This window comes from Dendrobates tinctorius, unplaced genomic scaffold (assembly GCF_039654945.1).
Source record: "Dendrobates tinctorius isolate UK_male_01 unplaced genomic scaffold, ASM3965494v1 ptg000035l, whole genome shotgun sequence".
Lineage (NCBI taxonomy): Eukaryota > Metazoa > Chordata > Amphibia > Anura > Dendrobatidae > Dendrobates > Dendrobates tinctorius.
This window is the reverse complement of record NW_027361703.1, coordinates 61,296,159-61,318,365: the sequence shown is the minus strand read 5'-3', so window position 1 is coordinate 61,318,365 and position 22,207 is coordinate 61,296,159. Positions and strand designations below refer to the sequence as shown.

The window sequence follows — 22,207 nt, the reverse complement described above, 5'->3', positions numbered from 1 at the left end:
GGAACCGGTCAGCAGGATTGTGCTCAGTAACCTACAGACAGTGTCAGGTCAGCGCCGTTATACTGAATAAAATTATACCTGGGTTGATGAAATCCGTCTTGTGGTTGATGTTTAATCTTTATTTTCAGTTAATGAAATGCCCGTGCCCCGGTGTGGGGATCTTCATGTGGTGCTCTGCTTTACATATTCATCTGTATGGTTTATGACAGGTCACTGATCCCTCACTGACCTGCCCCCTATTTTACAAACTGCATAGAATATTGTTGATATGATTTCCAAATTATTTAGTAAATGGAAATACAAAGTAACCAGGTACACACATTTGTGGGGTATTGCTGCAGAATAATTTTTAAAAGTTAAATGGAAATGTATTGTCCAGATGATGTCTATAAATGAATGGAAACCTAAATTTCCACTTTTACACGGGTTACTGGACACTACATTTTTGCGAGGTAGCTGCATTTTCTATGCTAATGCACTTTTTCTATGGTGTTTTTTTTTTACCCCATCAACACAGAATGGAGAGAGCAATGAAGCTTATACAGAAAAGTGCATGTACATTTTTTGCTCACCCATTTTCCATGAACTGTACACAAAGTAAGAAATCAAGCAGTCCAGTTATTATTGGATCTCATATCGAGAAATCGGAAAAGCTCTTCCTTTTGGAAACCTTTAATTTCTGCTTTACTTTGATGCACTGTGCTCCCATTGTCATGTTTTATTTATTTACTCATTCGTATAGTGCCATTAATTCCACAGCGCTTTACAGACATTATTATACATCCCCTCACAGAACATAAACATAAAATGTGTTTGTTCTGTAGGGAGTTTTGTGAAAAGTATTAAACTATATGAATGTGCCTCTTTATGCTTTTGGAGGTTTTATAACTGTAAAGTATATAACTTTTTACATTTTTTCTCTGTAGAGCTCTAGTCTTGCTGATCTCCAAATCTCTTGCTGCCAGTAATAAAAACCATAGAGCCAATTTATAACATTTTGTATGATCTTATGCAGGCGTTATTGAGTTAATGAGGACCTCTGGTCACCCGTTGATCCATCCATCACTGACCCTCCAGCATTGCTTCTAGTCTTTGCATGCAGTTGGCACATGGCCTCAGTGCTCAAGTTCCAGACCGCTGGCATCACTACTCATTGATGGGTGCCATGATGCCAGTGATGCGGCATGCGCCGGCCTCCTTCCCAGCGTCTCGATGCAGAATAGAGAGGCGACTGTGCAGATTAGCTGCTCTCTAGTTAAGAAAATAGCAGATTGAGCTTACTGTTGCTGTAGGTCCTAATGACTTGTGTGTCTCCATTCTTTTTCTGGTTGGTTGCGGCATGCTCCTCAACTCTGGGGGCCCAGATATTACATGGTTTTTTTTTTGTTTTTTTTTGCACATTCCATTAATATGCCTTAGTTTAGAGGGAAAGGTTAGAAAGTTAGATTTGCTGTGCTTGAAAATTCCAGAAATAGGTTACTGATTTTATCTATCGTAATAGTAAAGCGTTTGTTGCCTACTTTACATGGCTTATATTTCTGAATAGTTTGTAATCATTGTCCAAAATCGCCGGTCACGGGGCACTCTGTGTAAGTACCATGGAGTGCACTTCTAACATATTAGCAATGTAGGATGTTCTGTAAAGCTTCGCTTTGAACTTGTTCAATGTTTGTATTCTTTCAGAATTCGCCCGCAGCTTGCCAAAGAAAAAATTGAGGGCTGTCATATTTGCACTTCTGTGACACCTGGCGAACCCCAAGTCTTCCTAGGAAAAGATAAGGCATTCACATTCGACTATGTCTTTGACATTGACTCCAGACAAGATGCCATCTACATGGAGTGCACAGAGAAGCTTATTGAAGGCTGCTTTGAAGGATACAATGCCACAGTCTTTGCTTATGGCCAAGTAAGAATTCCACCATTGGTGTTTAAAGTGTAAATTTGTGAGGTCTTCGCTCAGCCCACATGCCTCCCATTAGTGTCAGCATGGCCACCCTTACTTTCACTTGGTATGTACTCACTATCTGATGAGCACCCTTCGCTGGCAGCAGGCTGCATACAATCACTCTATTGTTGGCTGCTTGATGTACAGCTTGTCTCTCTTTTTCTTAGAGGGTGGTCCCACAAAAAGTATTATTCCAAATTCAACACAGCATGTCAAAAGAAGTGCATGTGCAATATCATTCTGTCAAAAAATGTGTCTTTTGTAAAAACAATACATTTTCATGTGGAATAGTTTCTCCTGTGGCTGAACGCAGGTCTACCCTGAGTGATGAACACACATCCTTAGATCACAGTGACAGTGAAGCTTACTGTTGCCACATGGGTTTTTTTTGCCTACCTCTGGATCAACATGTTAGGGCAAGTTAGGATAGGATATGGGTTGAACTAGATGGACTTAAAGTCTCCCTTCAACCTTAATTACTATGTTACTATGTTACTATGTTACAACATGAGCAGGAAAGCACTCAGACTAATACTGTATGGTAATGAGAAGACATGGAGCATGTGTAGTAGCTGTGACAAGTAGAAATTAGGCAGATATTAGACAAGAAGTAGATAATATATACGTATAGCTGGCCAGATAGTTGGATGGGCTGGATGATGGATATTAGGTAGATAGGTTAGGATGTAACCTGTTTATTAGTGGGAATGATGGGGCTGTATGAGGGAGGAGTGGGGCAGAAGACAGGAGATAAAGTGGGAATGATGGGGCTGTATGTGAGGGAGGAGTGGGGCAGAAGACAGGAGATAAGGAGTTAGTAGAAGGTGGGAGATTTGTCTGCTTTTTGGTCACAGAGAGAAGGGACCAGAGTTGCAGATGAGTGAATACAGGCTAAAGGGGTAACATTACACTGGAGAGATATGTTTTTTTTCCCCCTCATTGATAAGGTTTAAAAAATGTTGTGGATTACTTCTGAGCTAATTTAATTATTTGTGGGATAACCTTGTTAAATAAAAAGGAGTACAAAAATGTATAGCTTGAAGAACCAAGGTCTGCTGCTACCATCTTGGATCCAAAACCGTTTTGACCTTGAAACATGTATGTGTGTATAATGTATATAATAGATAATGTCACTGGCGGAAAATATGCCAGACCTGCAAGTTGCTAAACTGACAAGTGAAGACTGTTCCTTTTTGAAATGTCCTTTTAAGATTCCATTTTAGCCATGTACTAATTGTACAAATACATACTATGTATATATTGCCACGCAATTCGATTTCCTGTTGAAGGTCCTGATTAGTGTACCTTTATTATTTAGACAGGAGCTGGTAAGACGTATACAATGGGAACTGGGTTTGACGTAAATATAACTGAGGAAGAGCATGGCATCATTCCCCGAGCCGTAAAACATCTTTTCCGAAGAATTGATGAGCGGAAACAAGCTGCACTGGAACAGGGTCTTCCACCACCGGATTTTAAAGTGAATGCTCAGTTCTTGGAGGTTTGTTTCCTACGTCTCTTGGCGCTTATCAATGTGGAATAGTAGCAGTAATGGTCAGGGCTGCTGCCTCTTTTCGCTTTTCCATCTTCACTAAATAGAAAAATGGCAGTAGAAGAACACAGCGACTAAAGCTTGATTGCTGCAGGCGTTCACTATGCATTAAGTTATCTCGTATCTTTATTGCCATCTTTCTGTTAATACGTGTTTTTTTTTACTTTTGTGTTTAGCTTTACAATGAAGAGGTACTTGATTTGTTTGACACTACACGGGACATTGATGCCAGGAACAAAAAGTCTAACATAAAGATCCATGAAGACTCAACTGGAGGAATTTATACAGTTGGAGTAACGACACGTAATGTGGCCTCCGAGGCAGAGGTTTGTGTGTTTCCATGTATGTCACTGGCTGTTTTCTGTTGTGCTAACATACTCTATTTCTATTCACAATGAAAAGAAATATACAAGACTGACATGCTGCAGATTTCTTGCCAATTTTTTTGTGGCAAAATTATCATCAAATTGTGCTCATTTTCCTGCAGTTTATTTTGTGTAAACGCTTTGTCAAAGATTTCACCCTCTGATATTACCGTGTTTAAAGGGATTGTCCAGGTTTGATAAAGACTCTAAGGCCATGTTCACACGTAAATTCTATTCTGTCAGCTGCCAGTAAGGGGTTAATCAAGAACTTTTCCAACCCTCCTAAGTATTTAGAATTTTATTTTAGCATAGCAAATAACATGTTTGATAGTAGGTGCGACATCTAAGTTTATGAAAAATTGCATGTGTCCTTGTCGAAGTGTGATTTCACAGTAAGGGCAGATCGTGCTTGCTGTTGTAATGTGGTAGCACAAATGTGACTCTAGTTTGGCGTGCTTCCAGCCTACACTGTAAATCAGTTATAAGCCAGTGATTTATTGCTGAGCTCCACAGCACAGATTCCAGCCCCTCACTTCAGCGATCAATAGGGTGTGGCAGCAGATCTGCGTTATCTAATGGAACTGTCTGGAGGTGGTCGATTACATAAGCCAGCGCTGCAGATTTCTATTTATTCGGTCATAAAACATGAAGCGCAAAAGTGTTAGAAAAATACCCATGCACTACCATCCAACGTTTAATAATATGTCACTGTGCCAGCATGTGAACCCTTCCGATACTGCATAATTGTATGCACTTTATCATTTTATTTACTATTGTGCTATGGTATGGAAATCCTTTATGATCTGGAGCCAAATTCTTTATAAAGACAATTGAGGCTGGGTGTCTACTAAGAGTTTCTGACCTTCGTATTTTTGCTGTGTCAAAAACTTAGCATCTTAGGCTGCATTCCAACGATGAGGTTTTGGTGCGTTTTTGTTGCTGCTGAATTCCTGCATCTCTATTACTTAAGTTACCTGCGGTTTTTCATTGCATTTTCAAGTGCGTTTTTTTAATATGCTTTTTTAATGCGGTTTTAACTCTGCGTTTTTGTCAGTTTTTGTTGTCATGCTTTAAATAAAGCTGCGGAATGCACCATAAATGCACATTGACTGGGGTTGATTGAATAGCTTTGGATAAGAGGTGAATAGCTATAGCGCTTCCCAAATAGCTGCATTGGGAACCTGGATACCTGGAGAGCTCCCGATAATTAGCTGTTTGGCACCGCAGCTGCAGGTGTCGCCACTGTGTGACAATCACAGCACATGCATGAAGAACCTGTTTGTTGTGACTGTCACACAGCCGCGACACATGCAGCTGCGGCGCCAAACAGCTAATTATCGGGAGCGCTCCAGATATCCAGGTTTCCGATGCAGCTATTCGGGAAGCGCTATAGCTATTCAGATAAGCCCTTATCCGAAGCTATTCGATCAACCCTAATGTAGATCACACATGACTATATCTATAAAGTTTTGTCAAAGCCAGGCACCAAGAAGTATCAAAAACAAAGCAGCTTTATTTAAAACATGACAAACCAAAAAGAGACAGCAAAAAGCACGATAAAAAACACATGTAAAAATTTGCAACGAAAAAACATAAGTAACCTAATTTACTTAATAGGTGCAGAAATTCTGCAACATCAAAAACCCACCAATGGCTCATTGTGGGATTGTAGCTGTTCTCAGAACTCAGAAGGCAGGAGATAGTTTGGCCCATTGTTTGACAAGTTGGATACATTTTTATATAATGTTTTCAAACTAAAAAGTACAAAGACATTTGTAAGCCATTTCTAAAAGCCCCCTTCACACATAGCGAGATCGCTGAAGCGTCACAGAATTTGTGACGCAACAGCGACCTCACCAGCGACCTCGCTACATGTGACACATAGCGGCGACCAGCACCCCGCTGGATATTGCTGATCATGCTCGAATGTCCTGGGCCATTTTTTCCTCGTCGGTGTCCCGCTGGCCAGCGCTCATCGCTATGTTTGACCGGACGAGCGACCTCGTTAGCGACGCAGAGCTCAGGGACGCAGGCTGAAATCGTTCAGAAAAGCTGCTGTTTGACAACGTACCTATGACCGCCGAGGTTGTTATACGGATTTCTGGATGGTTGCTGGGTCGCTGAATAGATCTGCCTGTTTGGCAGGTCACTAGCGACCATGTAGCGATGCACCAGCGATCCTTACCAGGTCGTATCGTTGTCGGGATCGCTGGTGCGTCTCTAAGTGAAACGGGACCCTCAGTCTTGGTAAGAAGCGCAATATCTCCATGTAGCAGATGGCTTCCATACATTGCTAGTAACACGTCTTTTGGATTGTTCTTCTAGATGATGCAGTGTTTGAAGTTGGGTGCCTTATCTAGAACTACTGCCAGCACGCAAATGAATGTGCAGAGTTCGCGCTCACATGCCATATTCACAGTCCACTTATGTCAAACACGAGTTTGTCCAAAACTTGATTCAGTAAGTATCATCTGTTTCTATAACCAAACTATTGTTTCTATGACTTTACTGAAATGAGCATCCTCCCATAAGATGACAGAATACATGATCATACAAACTTTATTCGGTGCTGCTCATGACACAGACTTTCCTTTAGGGCTCACTCATAAGCACATAGCACTCTAATCAGTGTTATTTTATGGAGAAGATCACATCTGCAATTATTTTCTCATGCTGATTCGGAATGAGAACAATAGCAGCATGCTGCGGGTGCGTCCGAGATTCGGATGTCATCCAAGTGCAGTGTGATTCCCACAGACTCCAGCAATGGAGGAGATGCAGAAATTAGATTCTCTATCTCGCACCCGAGCAGATCTGGAGCTGAGTGTCATTAGTGCACACATTGGATGTTATACGCTAATGTGACCCCGGCTTTAGATGTAGTAGATGCTCCTTTGTTATTCCTGCATACCTGCACACGAAACCATTGTTACATCAGTGGTCGCAGGTATCTGTTTGCAATTGGTTTCTCAGGAAAGCTATGTTCACCTGATGGAGAAAAGAAATAGCGTGTCACTTTCAGAAAAGGAGAGTTTCCTGAAGCTGTTTTTATTTGAAGATCCTCAAAACCCCCAGTGTGTATATCGCCTAAGGCTTGATTTTCCAAGTTTGTGGTTCCTTTCACAAGTTGAGGCATTTTTAAATTGCGGCAAAAGTTATGCTTCTACTGCAATTGAAGCAAAAAAAAAAAATGCTCTGCAGCCAAAATGTGTGAAGCCCAATTTCTTTGTGATGCTAAGTCACTTTTACCAACTTTGTATAGTTGTTTCTGGAGGAATGCTAGTAATATATATCTGTAAGCAGATTATTATTTGTGTTTTACTGCTACTTAAATATTTTCTTTCAAAGCTTTTTCTTTTTTTATTTACAGGAGAATGACTTGGATAATAGGATAACATCTGAGTCTACCCAAATGAACGAGTTTGAAACCCTTACTGCCAAGTTCCATTTTGTTGATTTGGCTGGCTCAGAGCGACTTAAGCGTACAGGAGCTACAGGAGACCGAGCTAAAGAAGGAATTTCTATCAACTGTGGTCTAGTAAGATTAAGGGCTTATTTCACAATAGACTACTGTATAACTAACCTTCCTGCCATTGAATTCACTAATCCTTTGTTATAAAAAAAAAAAAAAAAAAAAAAAAGATACATCTGTAAAGGTACTGTCACACTTGGCAATGCACCAGCGATCCCGACCAGCGGTCAGGATTGCTGGTGCATCGCTAAGTGGTCGCTAGTGAGCTGTGAGCTGCCACACAGGCAGATCTCACTAGCGACATAGCAGGGGTCGGGGGTCGTTACTTACCTGTCAGACGTGGCGATCCTGACGTCCTCCCGCCCGCGTCCACGCGTTGCTCGTCGGCGCCACAGGAAGCCCAGCAGGAAGCTGACGATGAGAAACGGCCCAGGACGTTCTCGCGCGATCAGCGATAACCAGCGGGGGAGCCGGTCGGAGGTAAGTATCAGACATAGCGATATCGCTATAACGTCACAAAATCCAGTGACGTTATAGCGATATTGCTAGCGATATCGCTTAGTGTGACAGGCCCTTAAGGGCCCCGTCACACATAGTGACTCACCAGCGATCCCGACCACGATATCAACGTGTCAGGATCGCTGGTGAGACGCTACATGATCGCTGGTGAGCTGTCAAACAGATAGCTTCACCAGCGATCAGTACCAGCGACGACGAGCGCGTGGCGTCACTGTGTACTTTAGTTACCAGCGTGCTGATGCAGGGAGCTGGTAACTAAGGTACACATGGGATTTCTAAGGGGCGTGCGTCACTTAGAAACCCGATGTGTACCTTGGTTACCAGCTCCCTGCATCAGCGCGCTGGTAACTAAGGTACACATCGGGTTTCTAGGCTCTGCGGGCCTCTTAGAAACCCTGTGTTTACCCTAGTTACCAGCTCCTGGTCGCTGGTCTCCCACCTGTCACACGCAGCGATGCGTGCTGGCCAGCGGGAGACCAGCGACCCCAAAAATGTCCAGAGGTTTCCTCAGCGATACCGGCAGGGGGGCCGGTCGCTGATAGCTGTCACACACAGCGATCTCGCTGGTGAGATCGCTGTTCTGTCACAAAACACAAGACACTAGCGAGATCGCTGTGTGTGACTGGGGCTTAAGGTGGTGTGAGCTTCATTACGTTGACACAGTAATATTTGGTTTATTCACTAATATATATATATACGCACAGCCCGTATATGACACCAACTCATCTCAGTACTATTTCCGCCATTGTGGTCTTGGCAGATTTTGGACTGGCGCTCTATACACCAAGCCCAAACCCATCACTGTGGATTTAGCATTTTTTTATGTTTACCTGTGTAATACAGGTTCTTTTTATTCTATATGTATTTTTTTCCTTTTATATCTAATTATTAAAAGTTAAGTTTTAATTATATAAGTTTTAATTATACTGTCCTTTGCTGACTCACTGTGCAAAAATATGAACTAAACTACCATGGTAAAACAATCCCATCATGTACAGCAATAAAATGAATTATTATATATACATTAGTGTTCCAATCATTATATGGAAAACTAATGATCTTTATAAAATAATTAAAATTAGACTGTAGAGAGAGTAGTACAGAAAGGAACCATGACTAAATAGGAGAATTTCTCCCAACAATTAATTAGTCTTGCATTTATTATATGAGAATCAAGAAAAGAGAAAAAAGTAAAGAAGGCGAAGAAGGGATAAAAAAATAAAGGGGGAAAAAGGGGGTAGGTGGGTAGAGGGGTAAGGGGGCAGATTTGGGAAACACCCTAATGTTGAATAAGACTCGCAAGCACAATTAGGTGTCTGGTAGGAATAATTTCCTGGAGTGTTTGAATTCCATCCAGTAGTGCCAAGTTTTGTATAAAATATCCTGTCTACGGTATTTTATGAAGAAGCCATTATGACCTCCATGTGCAATGACAGATGCAAAATGAAAATACTAGCTCTGTCAGGATCTATGAAAACTCCGGAGAATCGAGAGTTGGGGAGAGATGATGAGATGGCAAGAGAAGTTTATATATCTGAATTGGAGCAGCACCAAATCGTAGTACTAATAGTAGGGTTAGATTTTAATGTAGGAAACTTTACCAATCATGGCGGGGCTGAAGAGGTACCAGCGGGAATCTCTGCCTATCCAAACCTAAGTCTTTGGCAATTACTCAAGACATAGGAGTCACTAGATAGCACAACCTCAAATCAGGTTGACCTAAGCCACCCTGATTTTTGGGTCTACAAAGGAGGGCACGCTTAAGTCGGGCTGGTTTATTTGCCCATATGAAGGCCACCTGTAACCATTCAATGGCTTTAAAAAATGACCTAGGAATTCTTATGACGTCATTAAATTGGAAACTTTATTAAAGGGCTTTGCTATAATCACAATAATGATGGCCTTGCCTTAAAATAGGCCAGACATGTTAAATCCGTATGGCTCTCAGTACTATCGCCATCGTTTTTGTGAAGGGGCAATATTTCTCATTTAATTGCTTCAGTCTCTTCATTGTTAAAACTGCTCTGTATACTTGTACACCATCGGCGTAGTAGTGGCTGTCTTGATATTGCAGCATTGTCCTATTAATGGTACATCCCTGCAATACGTAGTACATTCGGGTGTGCTGAGAGTAAGAACTTTACAGATCTAATGTTATCCAGGAAAGCCCCTTTATTATTTTGCAAAACATTTATTTTAACTGAATATTCCCTTCTGCAAGCTAACATAGCAAGAATATGTTTCAAATGCTGTTATCCTGAGAGGGCGTCTATGTGAATAAATGGAATTGTAAAGTTTGAATATGTTTATATCCTCTAATGAGTCATATTTTTTATTTTAAAGCTGGCCCTTGGAAATGTGATAAGTGCTTTAGGAGATAAAAGTAAAAAAGCCACGCATGTGCCTTACAGGGATTCCAAGCTGACAAGGCTACTCCAGGACTCCCTTGGCGGTAACAGGTAATATACACTACAGTACTGTGCAAAAAGTTTAGGCTGGGGTGAAAAAAGTGCTGCAGAGTAACTGCTGCTTTAAAAATATTGTTAATACGGTAGTTTATTTTTTATCAATTAACAAAAATAAGAGTGATTAAACAAAATGTAAATCAATATTTGGCGTGACCAGCCATTGCCTTCAAAACATACATTTTTCAAGGTGGACTTTGCTGGTTGTTTTTTTTTTTTTTTACAATGGATTTTTATTGAAAGTTTTAAAGTCAAACAGAGTAATAATGTGTCAAGATAGCAAAGTACAAACTTTTGAGTAAGAAAATGTGAAAATAAGAGCATTAAGGTGAGTGGTTGGGGCGAGGATATGAGAACAGGTGAGGGAAGCCTAAGATTTAGTCGAGTTCTGCTAGATGTAAATTATTAAGAATAGTGGTGGATGGGCGAAAGGAGTATGGCTTCTTTATTCTGCCCAGGTTGGAAAGAATATCTCGAACAGACCTTGTCTGTTAGTATAGCTGATAGTTTCTCATTTATCATATACCAGAAGATTCATCTTTTAACTTCTGAGAGGTCTAGCCCCAATTTTCTCCAAGCTGAGGGCATATTTTTTAGCAGCAAATCAAACTAATAAAAGTGTGTGGGGATATTTAGTAAAGTCTCACAGATGGTTTTCTTATATGGTACATGTCACTTGTATATTGGCAGCCTGTGAAGCACTGCGAAGAGTAGCTAGGAACAGGTTTGATCACTCTGACCGAAGTCATATACTTTCTCATCATAACTTTATAATGTGTTTCAAACATCATGGAAACTGAGTAAACCGCCTGTGGTGGAGGACCTGATATGTCTCCACTTTATGTCAATTAAAGTAGTACCAATATGGGATTCCCAGTGGGAGGTGTAGGTAAGAATACATCTATGGGCAGTATAGTTTAAATGAGTATGGAGGCGTGAGAGAGTGCCCAGAACGGGAGGGTTTAAGTTGCATCTCTGTTCAAATGGAGTGAGAGAGTATGGTGAGGTTATGTTTCTTAACCCCTTCATGACATCCGCTGTATATGTACGGTGCATGTCAGAATCACGTGTATGGTGCAGGCTCACACAGTGAGCCCGCCCCATAGCCAGCAGGTGATGGCAGAGTCTTACAGCCAGGACATGCCGCTATCAATCGTGGGGTCATTCTCTGACAGTGGCATTTAACATGCACCAACATGACTGCCTGTCATTGCCTGTCATTACCTCTTCACATTGGCCTGCCCCTGACGTGATCTCAGGTCACCGATGGGTTGTCATGACAGCTGGGTGGTCAGCTAATAACCCCTGTGCGTGTCATTACGGAGCTCCTTTGAAGCCCTGCCTCAGGTTTTCAAAGGAGACCGTGTTTTCTGCTGTATGCAAAAAAACTGTCAAAAAACTGTCAAATGGACAGTAAAATCGGGCGCTCCCACCACTACTGCAACAAGTGGCAAGGGATCCGCTAAATTGATGCCAGTAGGGATACAAAAATCAATAAATAAAAATTGCAATGTGAGCTGTGGTCCCACCTTTATATCTTTGAATATAAAAGCTGAGTATTAGTGTTGATCGAATAACTTCAGATAACCACTTATCCGAATAGCTATAGCGCTTATAGAATAGCTGTATCGGGAACCCGATACCTGAAGCGCTCCCAGTAATCAGCTGTTCGGCGCAGCAGCTGCATGTGTCGCGGGTGTGTGACAGTCACAATACAGACTCCCCATACAACCGCGACACGTGCAGCTGCGGCGCCCAACAGCTGATTATCGGGAGTAATCCAGGTTTCCTAGGCAGCTATTCGGATAAGTGCTTATCCAAAGCTATTCGATCAACACTACTGAGTATACTGGTTATTAAATATCCAACTTACTAGTTTAGTAGTCTGGAATTCAAATTGCCCAAAAAGTGAATGAATGAATCCATACTGCAGAGAAGCTCAACACAGACACTGACAATCCCGCTGTGGGTTTCTGGTATCCATAATGCAAGCATCTCAACACACTCGGTGATAATCCTCCTGTGTGTTGCTGGTATCTATAATGCAAAGTTTCTGAACACACTCAGTGATAATCTTCCTGTGTGTTGCTGGTATCTATAATGCAAAGTATCTCAACACACTCACTGGCAATCCTGCTGTTGGTTGGTATCTGTGCAAATAGTCTGGAATGGATAGGGCAATTGGAGTAAAACGTATAAGATACCACCTGTACAAAACTTTCAGTGTAGTTTGGAAAGCTGTCTGTCCGAGCGGCGCTCCGTCCGGCAGCTGATTAATGACGTCACCAAACTACAGAAGGTTCAAAGTACAAAAGGAAAAAAGTGATCCCATGCTTTACAAAGGTATCATCTTTATTCCTTAGGGATCCCTCAGCTTTTTTCAGAGCTATAGAGGTGGGAGCATAGTGCACATTGCAATTTTTATTTAGTGTTTAAAAAACATAAGTGTGCTACACGGCAAAACAGTCTTGTTGCAAATAAAGTCATAATTCTGCTGCATTTATCTAGGTAAATCTAGATGGTTCAATGTGTGGATTCCAAGTTTTCATTGAAAGTCACCTGAAAGGGGTTGACCACTTTCTCTTATTAGTGCAGCTTTCCTCACGCAGGGACTAGCACTTCTGGTGGAGGAGCAGTGACCAGATTGGTCCATCAGTCTCCAGGGAAAAGCTGGCATTGTAAAGCAGTGGTGCCATTGATATTAATTTCCATTCATTTGGGTAGAATAGGAAGGTAATAAATCTATTGTTAGTGTTTCTTTGCTTCATACTGTGAAGGAAATAATTATTTGCTCTTTTGCTGATTTTGTAAGTTTGCCCACTGGCAGACATGAACAGTCTATAATTTTAAGGGTAGGTTAATTTTAACATCGAGAGATAGAATATCAAAAATAAAATCCAGAAAATCACATTGTATAAATTATATAAATTTATTTGCATTTTGCACTGAAAAATAAGTATTTGATCCTCTACCAACCGTTAAGTGTTCTGGCTCCTACAGACCAGTTAGACGCTCCTAATCAACTCGTTACCTGCAATAAAGACAGCTGTCAAAAGGCCCTTTTACATTTAGGGATGCACCAGCGATCCGACCAGCGATCCGACCAGCAATCCGACCCGGTCAGGATCGCTGGTGCATCGCTAAATGATCGCTAGTGAGCTTTCATACAGAAAGACCTCACAGCGATGCAGCAGCGACGCAGCGCACGATACTTACCATTCACACACAGCGATCCAGACGTTCTCCCGCCTGCCTCCACGCGTCGCTCGTCGTCACAGCAGGAAGTCTCAGCAGGAAGCGCCCGACGAGAAATGGAGCCGGACATTCTCGCACGATCAGCGATGGACAGCGGGGGAGCCGGTCGCTGGTAAGTATCACACATAGCGATATCGCTAGCAATATCGCTATAACGTCACAAAACCAGTGACGTTTTAGCGATATTGCTAGCGATATCGCTTAGTGTAAAACCCCCTTTACATTGTCACCTTTATAAAAGACTCCTGTCCACAGACTCAATTAATCAGTTAGACTCTAACCTCTACAACATGATCAAGACCAAAAAGCTTTCTAAGGATGTCAGGGACAAGTTCATAGACCTGCACAAAGCTGGAATGATTGGGAGAAGGTGCTGTGGTCAGAGGAGACAAAATTTGAGCTCTTTGGCATTAACTCAACTCGCCGTGTTTGGAGGAAGAGAAATGCTGCCTATGACCCAAAGAACACCATCCTCACTGTCAAGCATGGAGGTGGAAGCATTATGTTTTGGAGGTGTTTCTCTGCTAAGGGCACAGGACTACTTCACCGCATCAGTGGGAGAATGGATGGAGCCATGTACCGTAAAATGCTGAGTGACAATCTCCTTACCTCCTCCAGGACATTAAAAATTGGTCATAGCTGGGTCTTCCAGCAAGACAATGACGCAAAACATACAGCCAAGGCAAAAAAGGAGTGGCTCAAAAAGAAGCACATTAAGGTCATGGAGTGGCTTAGGCAGGCTCCAGACCTTAACCCCTTTCTGCCATCTGACGTACTATCCCGTCCATGGGACCCGGGCCCCTATGCCCGTGGACGGGATAGTACGTCTAGCGTGATCAGCGGCGCTCACGGGGTGATCGCGGCAGAGCGCAGGCATGAGGAAGCCTTCTGCAGTGCTTGTGTCAGATCGATGAGCTGTCACAGCGATCTTTGATGTGACAGATCAGCGATCTGTCACATGACAGTGATGTCCCCCCTGGGATAGTATAATAAAGTTAGAAAAAAAAAAAAAGTGTATAAATAATTTATAAAAAATCGCTAAGTAAATTAAAAAAAATATTCCCTAATTCATTTTTTGGAAATAAAAAAAACAAACAATAAAAGTACACACATTTAGTATCGCCGCGTCCGTAACGACCCGCCCTATAAAACTGTCTCGTTAGTTAACCCCTTTAGCGAACCCCTTAAGAAATACAAATAAAAAACAAAACAAAAAAATAATGCTTTATTATCATACAGCCGAACAAAAAGTGCAATAACGCGCGATCAAAAAGACGGATATAAATAACCATGGTACCGCTGAAAACGTAATCTTGTCCCGCAAAAATGAGCCGCCACACAGCATCATGAGCGAAAAAATAAAAAAGTTATCGCTCGCAGAATAAAGCCATGCAAAAATAATTATTTTTTATATAAAATTGTTTTCATTGCATAAAAGCGCCAAAACATAAAAAAACGACATAAATGAGGTATCGCTGTAATCGTACTGACCCGAAGAATAAAACGGCCTTATCATTTCTACCGGACGTGGAACGGTGTAAACGCAACCCCAAAAGAAATCCTTGAAATGCTGGTTTTTGTTCATTCTGCGTCCCAAAAATCGGAATAAAAAGTGATCAAAAAATGTCACGTGCCCGAAAATGTTACCAATAAAAAAGTCAACGCGTCCCGCAAAAAATAAGACTTCACATGACTCGGGTCAAAATATGGAAAAATTATAGCTCTCAAAATGTGGTGATGCAAAAACTATTTTTACAATAAAAAGCGTATTTTAGCGTGTGACAGCTGCCAAACATAAACATCCGCTAAAAATAGTAAATCAAACCCCCCGTTATCACCCCCTTAGTTAGAGAAAAATAATAAAATTAAAAAAATGTATTTCCATTTTCCCATTAGGGTTAGGGCTAGGGTTAGGGCTGAAATTAGGGTTAGGGGTGTGTTGGGGTTAGGGCTGGAGTTAGAATTGGGGGTTTCCACTATTACATCAGGTGCTCTCCAAACGCAACATGGCGTCTGATCTCAATTCCAGCCAATTCTGCGTTGAAAAAGTCAAATGGTGCTCCTTCCCTTCCAAGCTCTGCCATGTTTTACCCCCACATATAGGGTATCAGCCTACTCAGGACAAATTGCAAAACAACTTTTGGGGTCCAATTTCTCCTGTTACCCTTAGGAAAATAAAAAATTGGGGGCAAAAATATCTTTTTTGTGGAAAAAAAAAATGATTTTTTTTATTTTCACGCCAAGGGTAATAAACTTCTGTAAAGCACTTGGGGGTTCAAAGTGCTCACCACTAGAGTTGAGCGACTTTTGGTTTTTTAGGGTCGTGTTTCGTTTCGTGAAACCCGACTTTTCCAAAAGTCGGGTCGAGCAAGATCGTCCGATTATAGGGAAAAGTTGGGGTCGTCCCGAAACCCAATGTAAGTCAATGGGGAATAAAAGTCGGCAGTGAGAGGAGGACAGGAAACACACCTACAGTGCCCATTTGAATGCCAAAAGCATCAATTCTTCTTACTTAAGCTTGTCAACCTTAATTAACTTCATAATACAAGTTACGCACTGAAAAATGGGGGTTATTTGGCTAAATTTGTGGGGGGGGAGGGCTGGCTGCAGGTTTTCATGTGCCCTGGGCGAAAGAGCGCCCCTTTAACACATACCACAACTCATCATGCTCCGATACGGCAGAGAAATAGCGGTATAGTACAATGAAAAATACCTCACTTTTTACATCTCATGACGAGGCCCATCTATTTCTCCATACAAAATCATTGGTCCCATATAATGTTTGAAACAGTATATGATGAGCTCCACATAATGCTACAGTATATGTTGGTCCCCATGGATGAAGCTCCACTGTCTTATGGGCCCAAATAATGCTCCAAACATAATGGGCCCCATTTCTAATGCTCTAGTGTATAATGGACCCTGTAAATGCTGCTCCAGTGTCTGATGTCCACCTTTGGAATGTTCCAGTGTATGGTGGGCCCCATCTATCATTCTCCAGAGTATAGTGCTCCCCAAAAATTGCTGTCCCAACATAGAAAACAATCAAATAAGTCTCCTCGCTAGGGAATCCCTGGACTTGTCTGGACAGGTGCTGTAGCTTGCTTAACAGCTCGCCAGCCGTTCTCACGCCCAGTATGGATTGCACGTGATTGCACAAAGGTTAGAAAGGGTACCGTGTCCCTGGATAACATGTATGGATAGCGTACACATTCAAAATATATGTCTATACAGCATGAGGCAGGCTCAGACGGTGTTAGGCCCAGTATGGATTGCACGTCATTGCACAAAGTTTAGAAAGGGTACCGTATCCCCGGATAACATGTATGGATAGCGTACACATTCAAAATATATGTCTATACAGCATGAGGCAGGCTCAGACGGTGTTAGGCCCAGTATGGATTGCACGTCATTGCACAAAGGTTAGAAAGGGTACCGTATCCCCGGATAACATGTATGGATAGCGTACACATTCAAAATATATGTCTATACAGCATGAGGCAGGCTCAGACGGTGTTAGGCCCAGTATGGATTGCACGTCATTGCACAAAGGTTAGAAGGGGTACCGTATCCCCGGATAACATGTATGGATAGCGTACACATTCAAAATATATGTCTATACAGCATGAGGCAGGCTCAGACGGTGTTAGGCCCAGTATGGATTGCACGTCATTGCACAAAGGTTAGAAAGGGTACCGTATCCCCGGATAACATGTATGGATAGCGTACACATTCAAAATATATGTCTATACAGCATGAGGCAGGCTCAGACGGTGTTAGGCCCAGTATGGATTGCACGTCATTGCACAAAGGTTAGAAAGGGTACCGTATCCCCGGATAACATGTATGGATAGCGTACACATTCAAAATATATGTCTATACAGCATGAGGCAGGCTCAGACGGTGTTAGGCCCAGTATGGATTGCACGTCATTGCACAAAGGTTAGAAGGGGTACCGTATCCCCGGATAACATGTATGGATAGCGTACACATTCAAAATATATGTCTATACAGCATGAGGCAGGCTCAGACGGTGTTAGGCCCAGTATGGATTGCACGTCATTGCACAAAGGTTAGAAGGGGTACCGTATCCCCGTATAACATGTATGGATAGCGTACACATTCAAAATATATGTCTATACAGCATGAGGCAGGCTCAGACGGTGTTAGGCCCAGTATGGATTGCACGTCATTGCACAAAGGTTAGAAAGGGTACCGTATCCCCGGATAACATGTATGGATAGCGTACACATTCAAAATATATGTCTATACAGCATGAGGCAGGCTCAGACGGTGTTAGGCCCAGTATGGATTGCACGTCATTGCACAAAGGTTAGAAGGGGTACCGTATCCCCGGATAACATGTATGGATAGCGTACACATTCAAAATATATGTCTATACAGCATGAGGCAGGCTCAGACGGTGTTAGGCCCAGTATGGATTGCACGTCATTGCACAAAGGTTAGAAGGGGTACCGTATCCCCGGATAACATGTATGGATAGCGTACACATTCAAAATATATGTCTATACAGCATGAGGCAGGCTCAGACGGTGTTAGGCCCAGTATGGATTGCACGTCATTGCACAAAGGTTAGAAAGGGTACCGTATCCCCGGATAACATGTATGGATAGCGTACACATTCAAAATATATGTCTATACAGCATGAGGCAGGCTCAGACGGTGTTAGGCCCAGTATGGATTGCACGTCATTGCACAAAGGTTAGAAGGGGTACCGTATCCCCGGATAACATGTATGGATAGCGTACACATTCAAAATATATGTCTATACAGCATGAGGCAGGCTCAGACGGTGTTAGGCCCAGTATGGATTGCACGTCATTGCACAAAGGTTAGAAAGGGTACCGTATCCCCGGATAACATGTATGGATAGCGTACACATTCAAAATATATGTCTATACAGCATGAGGCAGGCTCAGACGGTGTTAGGCCCAGTATGGATTGCACGTCATTGCACAAAGGTTAGAAAGTGTACCGTATCCCTGGATAACATGTATGGATAGCGTACACATTCAAAATATATGTCTCAGGAGGCAGGCTCAGACGGTGTCAGGCACAGTATGGATTTGACGGCCCAGATTACACAGCGGAGGAGCAGGGAGAGGTAAAGATTGCAAATGCTGGGGCCCTGGCCGAGCAAGGGGGGCCCCACTCGTGGGCGTTGGTACTGGCACTGGGCCCCTCATAGTACAGCGGTGTGTCTGACGGCGGGTGTGCACCACCACCGTCAGAGACACTTGATTGCAGTATGAGGGACCCTGTGCCAGTGCCCGCGCCCAAGAGTCGGCCTACCCACCTGTCCAGGGCAACGGCACTCGCACGGTGTCGTGCGGTAGGTGGTGACCCCGGCCATGGGGGGAGAGGCAGCACAGTTAGGGAGTTTTAAAAAGTGGCATATGTTGATGTTGGACATTCAGCTGATGCAAAAGGCGAAATAGGTGAAGTACCAGGAAGAGGTGGACCAAAGCAAGCCATTTTTCTGTCACCCTATGTGTCATCAGGGGAAGGTGGGACAAAATCCTTGGAAACCCATGCGTGGTTCATTTTAATGAAGGTTAGATCATCCACATTTTGGGTTGACAGACGGGTCCTTTTTTCTGTCAGGATTGATCCAGCTGCACTGAAGACTCTTTCCGATAGCACACTTGCAGCTGGGCAAGCGAGCTCCTGTAAGGCATATTGGGCCAATTCAGGCCAGGTGTCCAGTTTAGCGGCCCAATAGTCAAAGGGGAATGACCTGTGTGGGAGAACATCGATATGGGAGGAAAAGTAGTTTGTAACCATAGTTGACAACTGCTGTCTCCTGTCACTTTCCATCGATGCAGTATTACCAGTTGTGTGAGCGGTATTTGAAAAATCAGTCCACAACATTGTCATGAAACCCCTGTCTCCAACGCCACTTCTGCTGTGTGCACCACGAACACCTCTGCCAAGCTGCCCCCGGCCCGTACGGCTCGTGTGAGAACCATCACCGCTGCTGTGTGCTGGGAATGCCTCAAGCAACCGATTTACCAGAGTTGCTTGTTTATTAGCCAATATTAGGTCAAGGTTCTCCTGTGGCATGATGTTTTGTAATTTGCCTTTATAGCGTGCATCCAGGATGCTGGCCAACCAGTAGTCGTCATCGTTCATCATTTTGGCAATGCGGGGGTCCCTTTTTAGGATCCGCAAGGCATAATCTGACATGTGGGCCAATGTTCCCGGTGTCAATGATGCACTGCGAGTGCTGGGTGGAGGAGCACTTTCTGGCAAATCCACATCCCTCCAGTCACGCACAAACCCTGTACCAGACCTTGCCACGCCAACATTTTCACTTGCCCCACGAGATGCATCCTCCTCCCCTAAGTAATCATCCCCATCATCCTCCTCCTCTTCTTCCTCCACCTCGTCCAGGAGAGGTCCCTGAGCAGACAATGGCTGAATGTCATCAAGGATTCCCTCCTCCTCTTCCTCCTCATCAACATTGGCTGCAGACGCCTGCTCCTTAAGGTGCGTCAAAGTTTGCATGAGCAGACGCATAAGTGGGATGCTCATGCTTAGGATGGCGTCGTCTGCGCTTACCAGCCGTGTGCATTCCTCAAAACACTGAAGGACTTTACAAAGGTCTTTCAGCTTCGACCACTGCACGCCTGTCAACTCCATGTCTGCTCTCAAAGTGCCTGGCCGTGTATCCTCCCACAAATGCATTATGGCCTGCCTCTGCTCGCACAGCCGCTCCACCATGTGCAGGGTGGAGTTCCACCTTGTTGCAATGTCGATAATGAGGCGGTGGTTGGGAAGGTGGAGCAATCGCTGCAGCTTCTGCATACGAACGGAGTGTACAGGCGACCGGCGGATGTGCGCGCACAGTCTTCGCACCTTCTGGAGCAGGGCTGTTAACTCCGGATAATCTTTGAGGAACCACTGCACCACCAGGTTCAAGGTGTGAGCCAAGCAAGGTATGTGGCTGAGTTTTGAAAGGGCTATGGCTGCCACAAAATTACGGCCGTTATCACTAACTACCTTGCCTGCCTCAAGATGTACACTGCCCAGCCATGACTCAGTTTGTCGCTTCAAGTACTCGGCCAGCACCTCGGCGGTGTGTCTGTCGCCCAAACACATCATCTGCAACACAGCCTGCTGACGCTTTCCACTAGCTGCTCGATAGGGGGACACATCGTGTGCAACAGTGGCAGCTGCAGATGGAGTGCTCGTACGACTGCGCTCTGTGGACGAGCTGTCGCTTCTGGAGGAGGAGGAGGAGGGTCGAACGCCTACAGCCAACTGTTTCCTATACCGTGGGCTAGGCAGCACTGTCCCACCACCGCTGTCCCCTGTGGACCCTGCATCCACCACATTAACCCAGTGCGCAGTGATGGACACGTAACGGCCCTGGCCATGCCGACTGGACCATGCATCAGTTGTGAGGTGCACCTTTCCGCTCACTGACTGCTTTAGTGCATGGACTATGCGGTCTTTCACATGATGGTGGAGGGCTGGGATGGCTTTGCGAGAGAAGAAGTGGCGACTGGGTAGGTCATAGCGTGGTACTGCATAGGCCATGAGTTCGCGGAAAGCTGTGCTTTCCACCAACCGAAAGGGCATCATCTCAAACGAGATTAGTTTGGCAATGTGGGCGTTCAAACCCAGTGTACGCGGATGAGAGACTGAGTACTTTCTTGACCTACTCATAGTGTCTGGGAGGGTGAGCTGGACTTGAGAGCTGCATATGGTGGAAGTAGCGGTGGACAGGGCGGACTGAGAGAGGGTTGATGATGGTGATGGAGTTGGTGTTCTTTCTGATGGCCTAGAATCAGTCTTTCGTTGATATAACAGTGGGATTCCCTGACTGCTGTGGCCTTGCAACGACACCTCAACATTTGCTGCTGTGCTAACCGGTGGGCTTACAGTGGGGGAAACAATGTAGCGTTGCTGACTACCTTCGTTGTGATCAGTTGCACATGTGGCACTTGAGGTTTGGTGTTGTGTCCACGCTTGCAAGTGCATGCTGGTTAAATGTCTAAGCATGCAACTGGTATTCAAATTTTTCAGATTTTTCCCTCGGCTACAGGTCTTTGCGCACTTCTTACAGATAACCTTGGCCTGATCATGAGGATTTTGTTCAAAAAACTGCCACACTGCACTCTTCCTACTTTGGCAGACATTTTGCGGCCTAGCACGCTGTGATCTTTTGACCCTCTGGACAAGCTGTCCAGCAACTCTTTTGATGTTTGGAACCTGTCTTTGGAGTGCTCCGGGCCTGCCAGATAACAGCTGTTGCGATGTCGATGTCTGCTGTGGATGCTCCTCATCTGAGCTATTGGAAGCAGCACCCTCTTCCCCCAATGGATGCCAATCTGGGTCAACAACTGGGTCATCCATCACCTCCTCTTCTATGTCATGTGCACCTTTCTCTGTGTCACCGTGTATGGTGGTATAGTGTGCGGGAAGGGGCACCTGAGTCTCATCAGGGTCAAAATCTGGCTCTGTACACTGCGAGGACAATGTAGTGCTCTGAGTGAATGTACCAGCAGAATCATCCATCAGCGGCTGTGCATCAGTGCACTCCATGTCAGATTCATCTTGGCCTGGGTATTTCACCATTTCACTTGATAATCCAGGCATGGTATGTGA

The 22,207-nt window shown here is 43.8% G+C and overlaps 1 protein-coding gene across 8 annotated transcripts in view; it reads left to right on the top strand.

The window, feature by feature from the left end:
* The window catches only part of KIF21A (kinesin family member 21A), a 247,369-nt gene that overhangs the window by 79,364 nt on the left and 145,798 nt on the right, over positions 1 to 22,207 (top strand). For all 8 annotated transcript variants that reach the window (XM_073573526.1, XM_073573524.1, XM_073573519.1 and 5 more), the window contains exons 2-7: positions 1,684 to 1,906; positions 3,264 to 3,446; positions 3,674 to 3,823; positions 6,188 to 6,322; positions 7,233 to 7,400; positions 10,197 to 10,312. In XM_073573526.1, the coding sequence (XP_073429627.1) occupies positions 1,684 to 1,906; positions 3,264 to 3,446; positions 3,674 to 3,823; positions 6,188 to 6,322; positions 7,233 to 7,400; positions 10,197 to 10,312 (975 nt within the window). The remainder of the gene's footprint in view (positions 1 to 1,683; positions 1,907 to 3,263; positions 3,447 to 3,673; positions 3,824 to 6,187; positions 6,323 to 7,232; positions 7,401 to 10,196; positions 10,313 to 22,207) is intronic.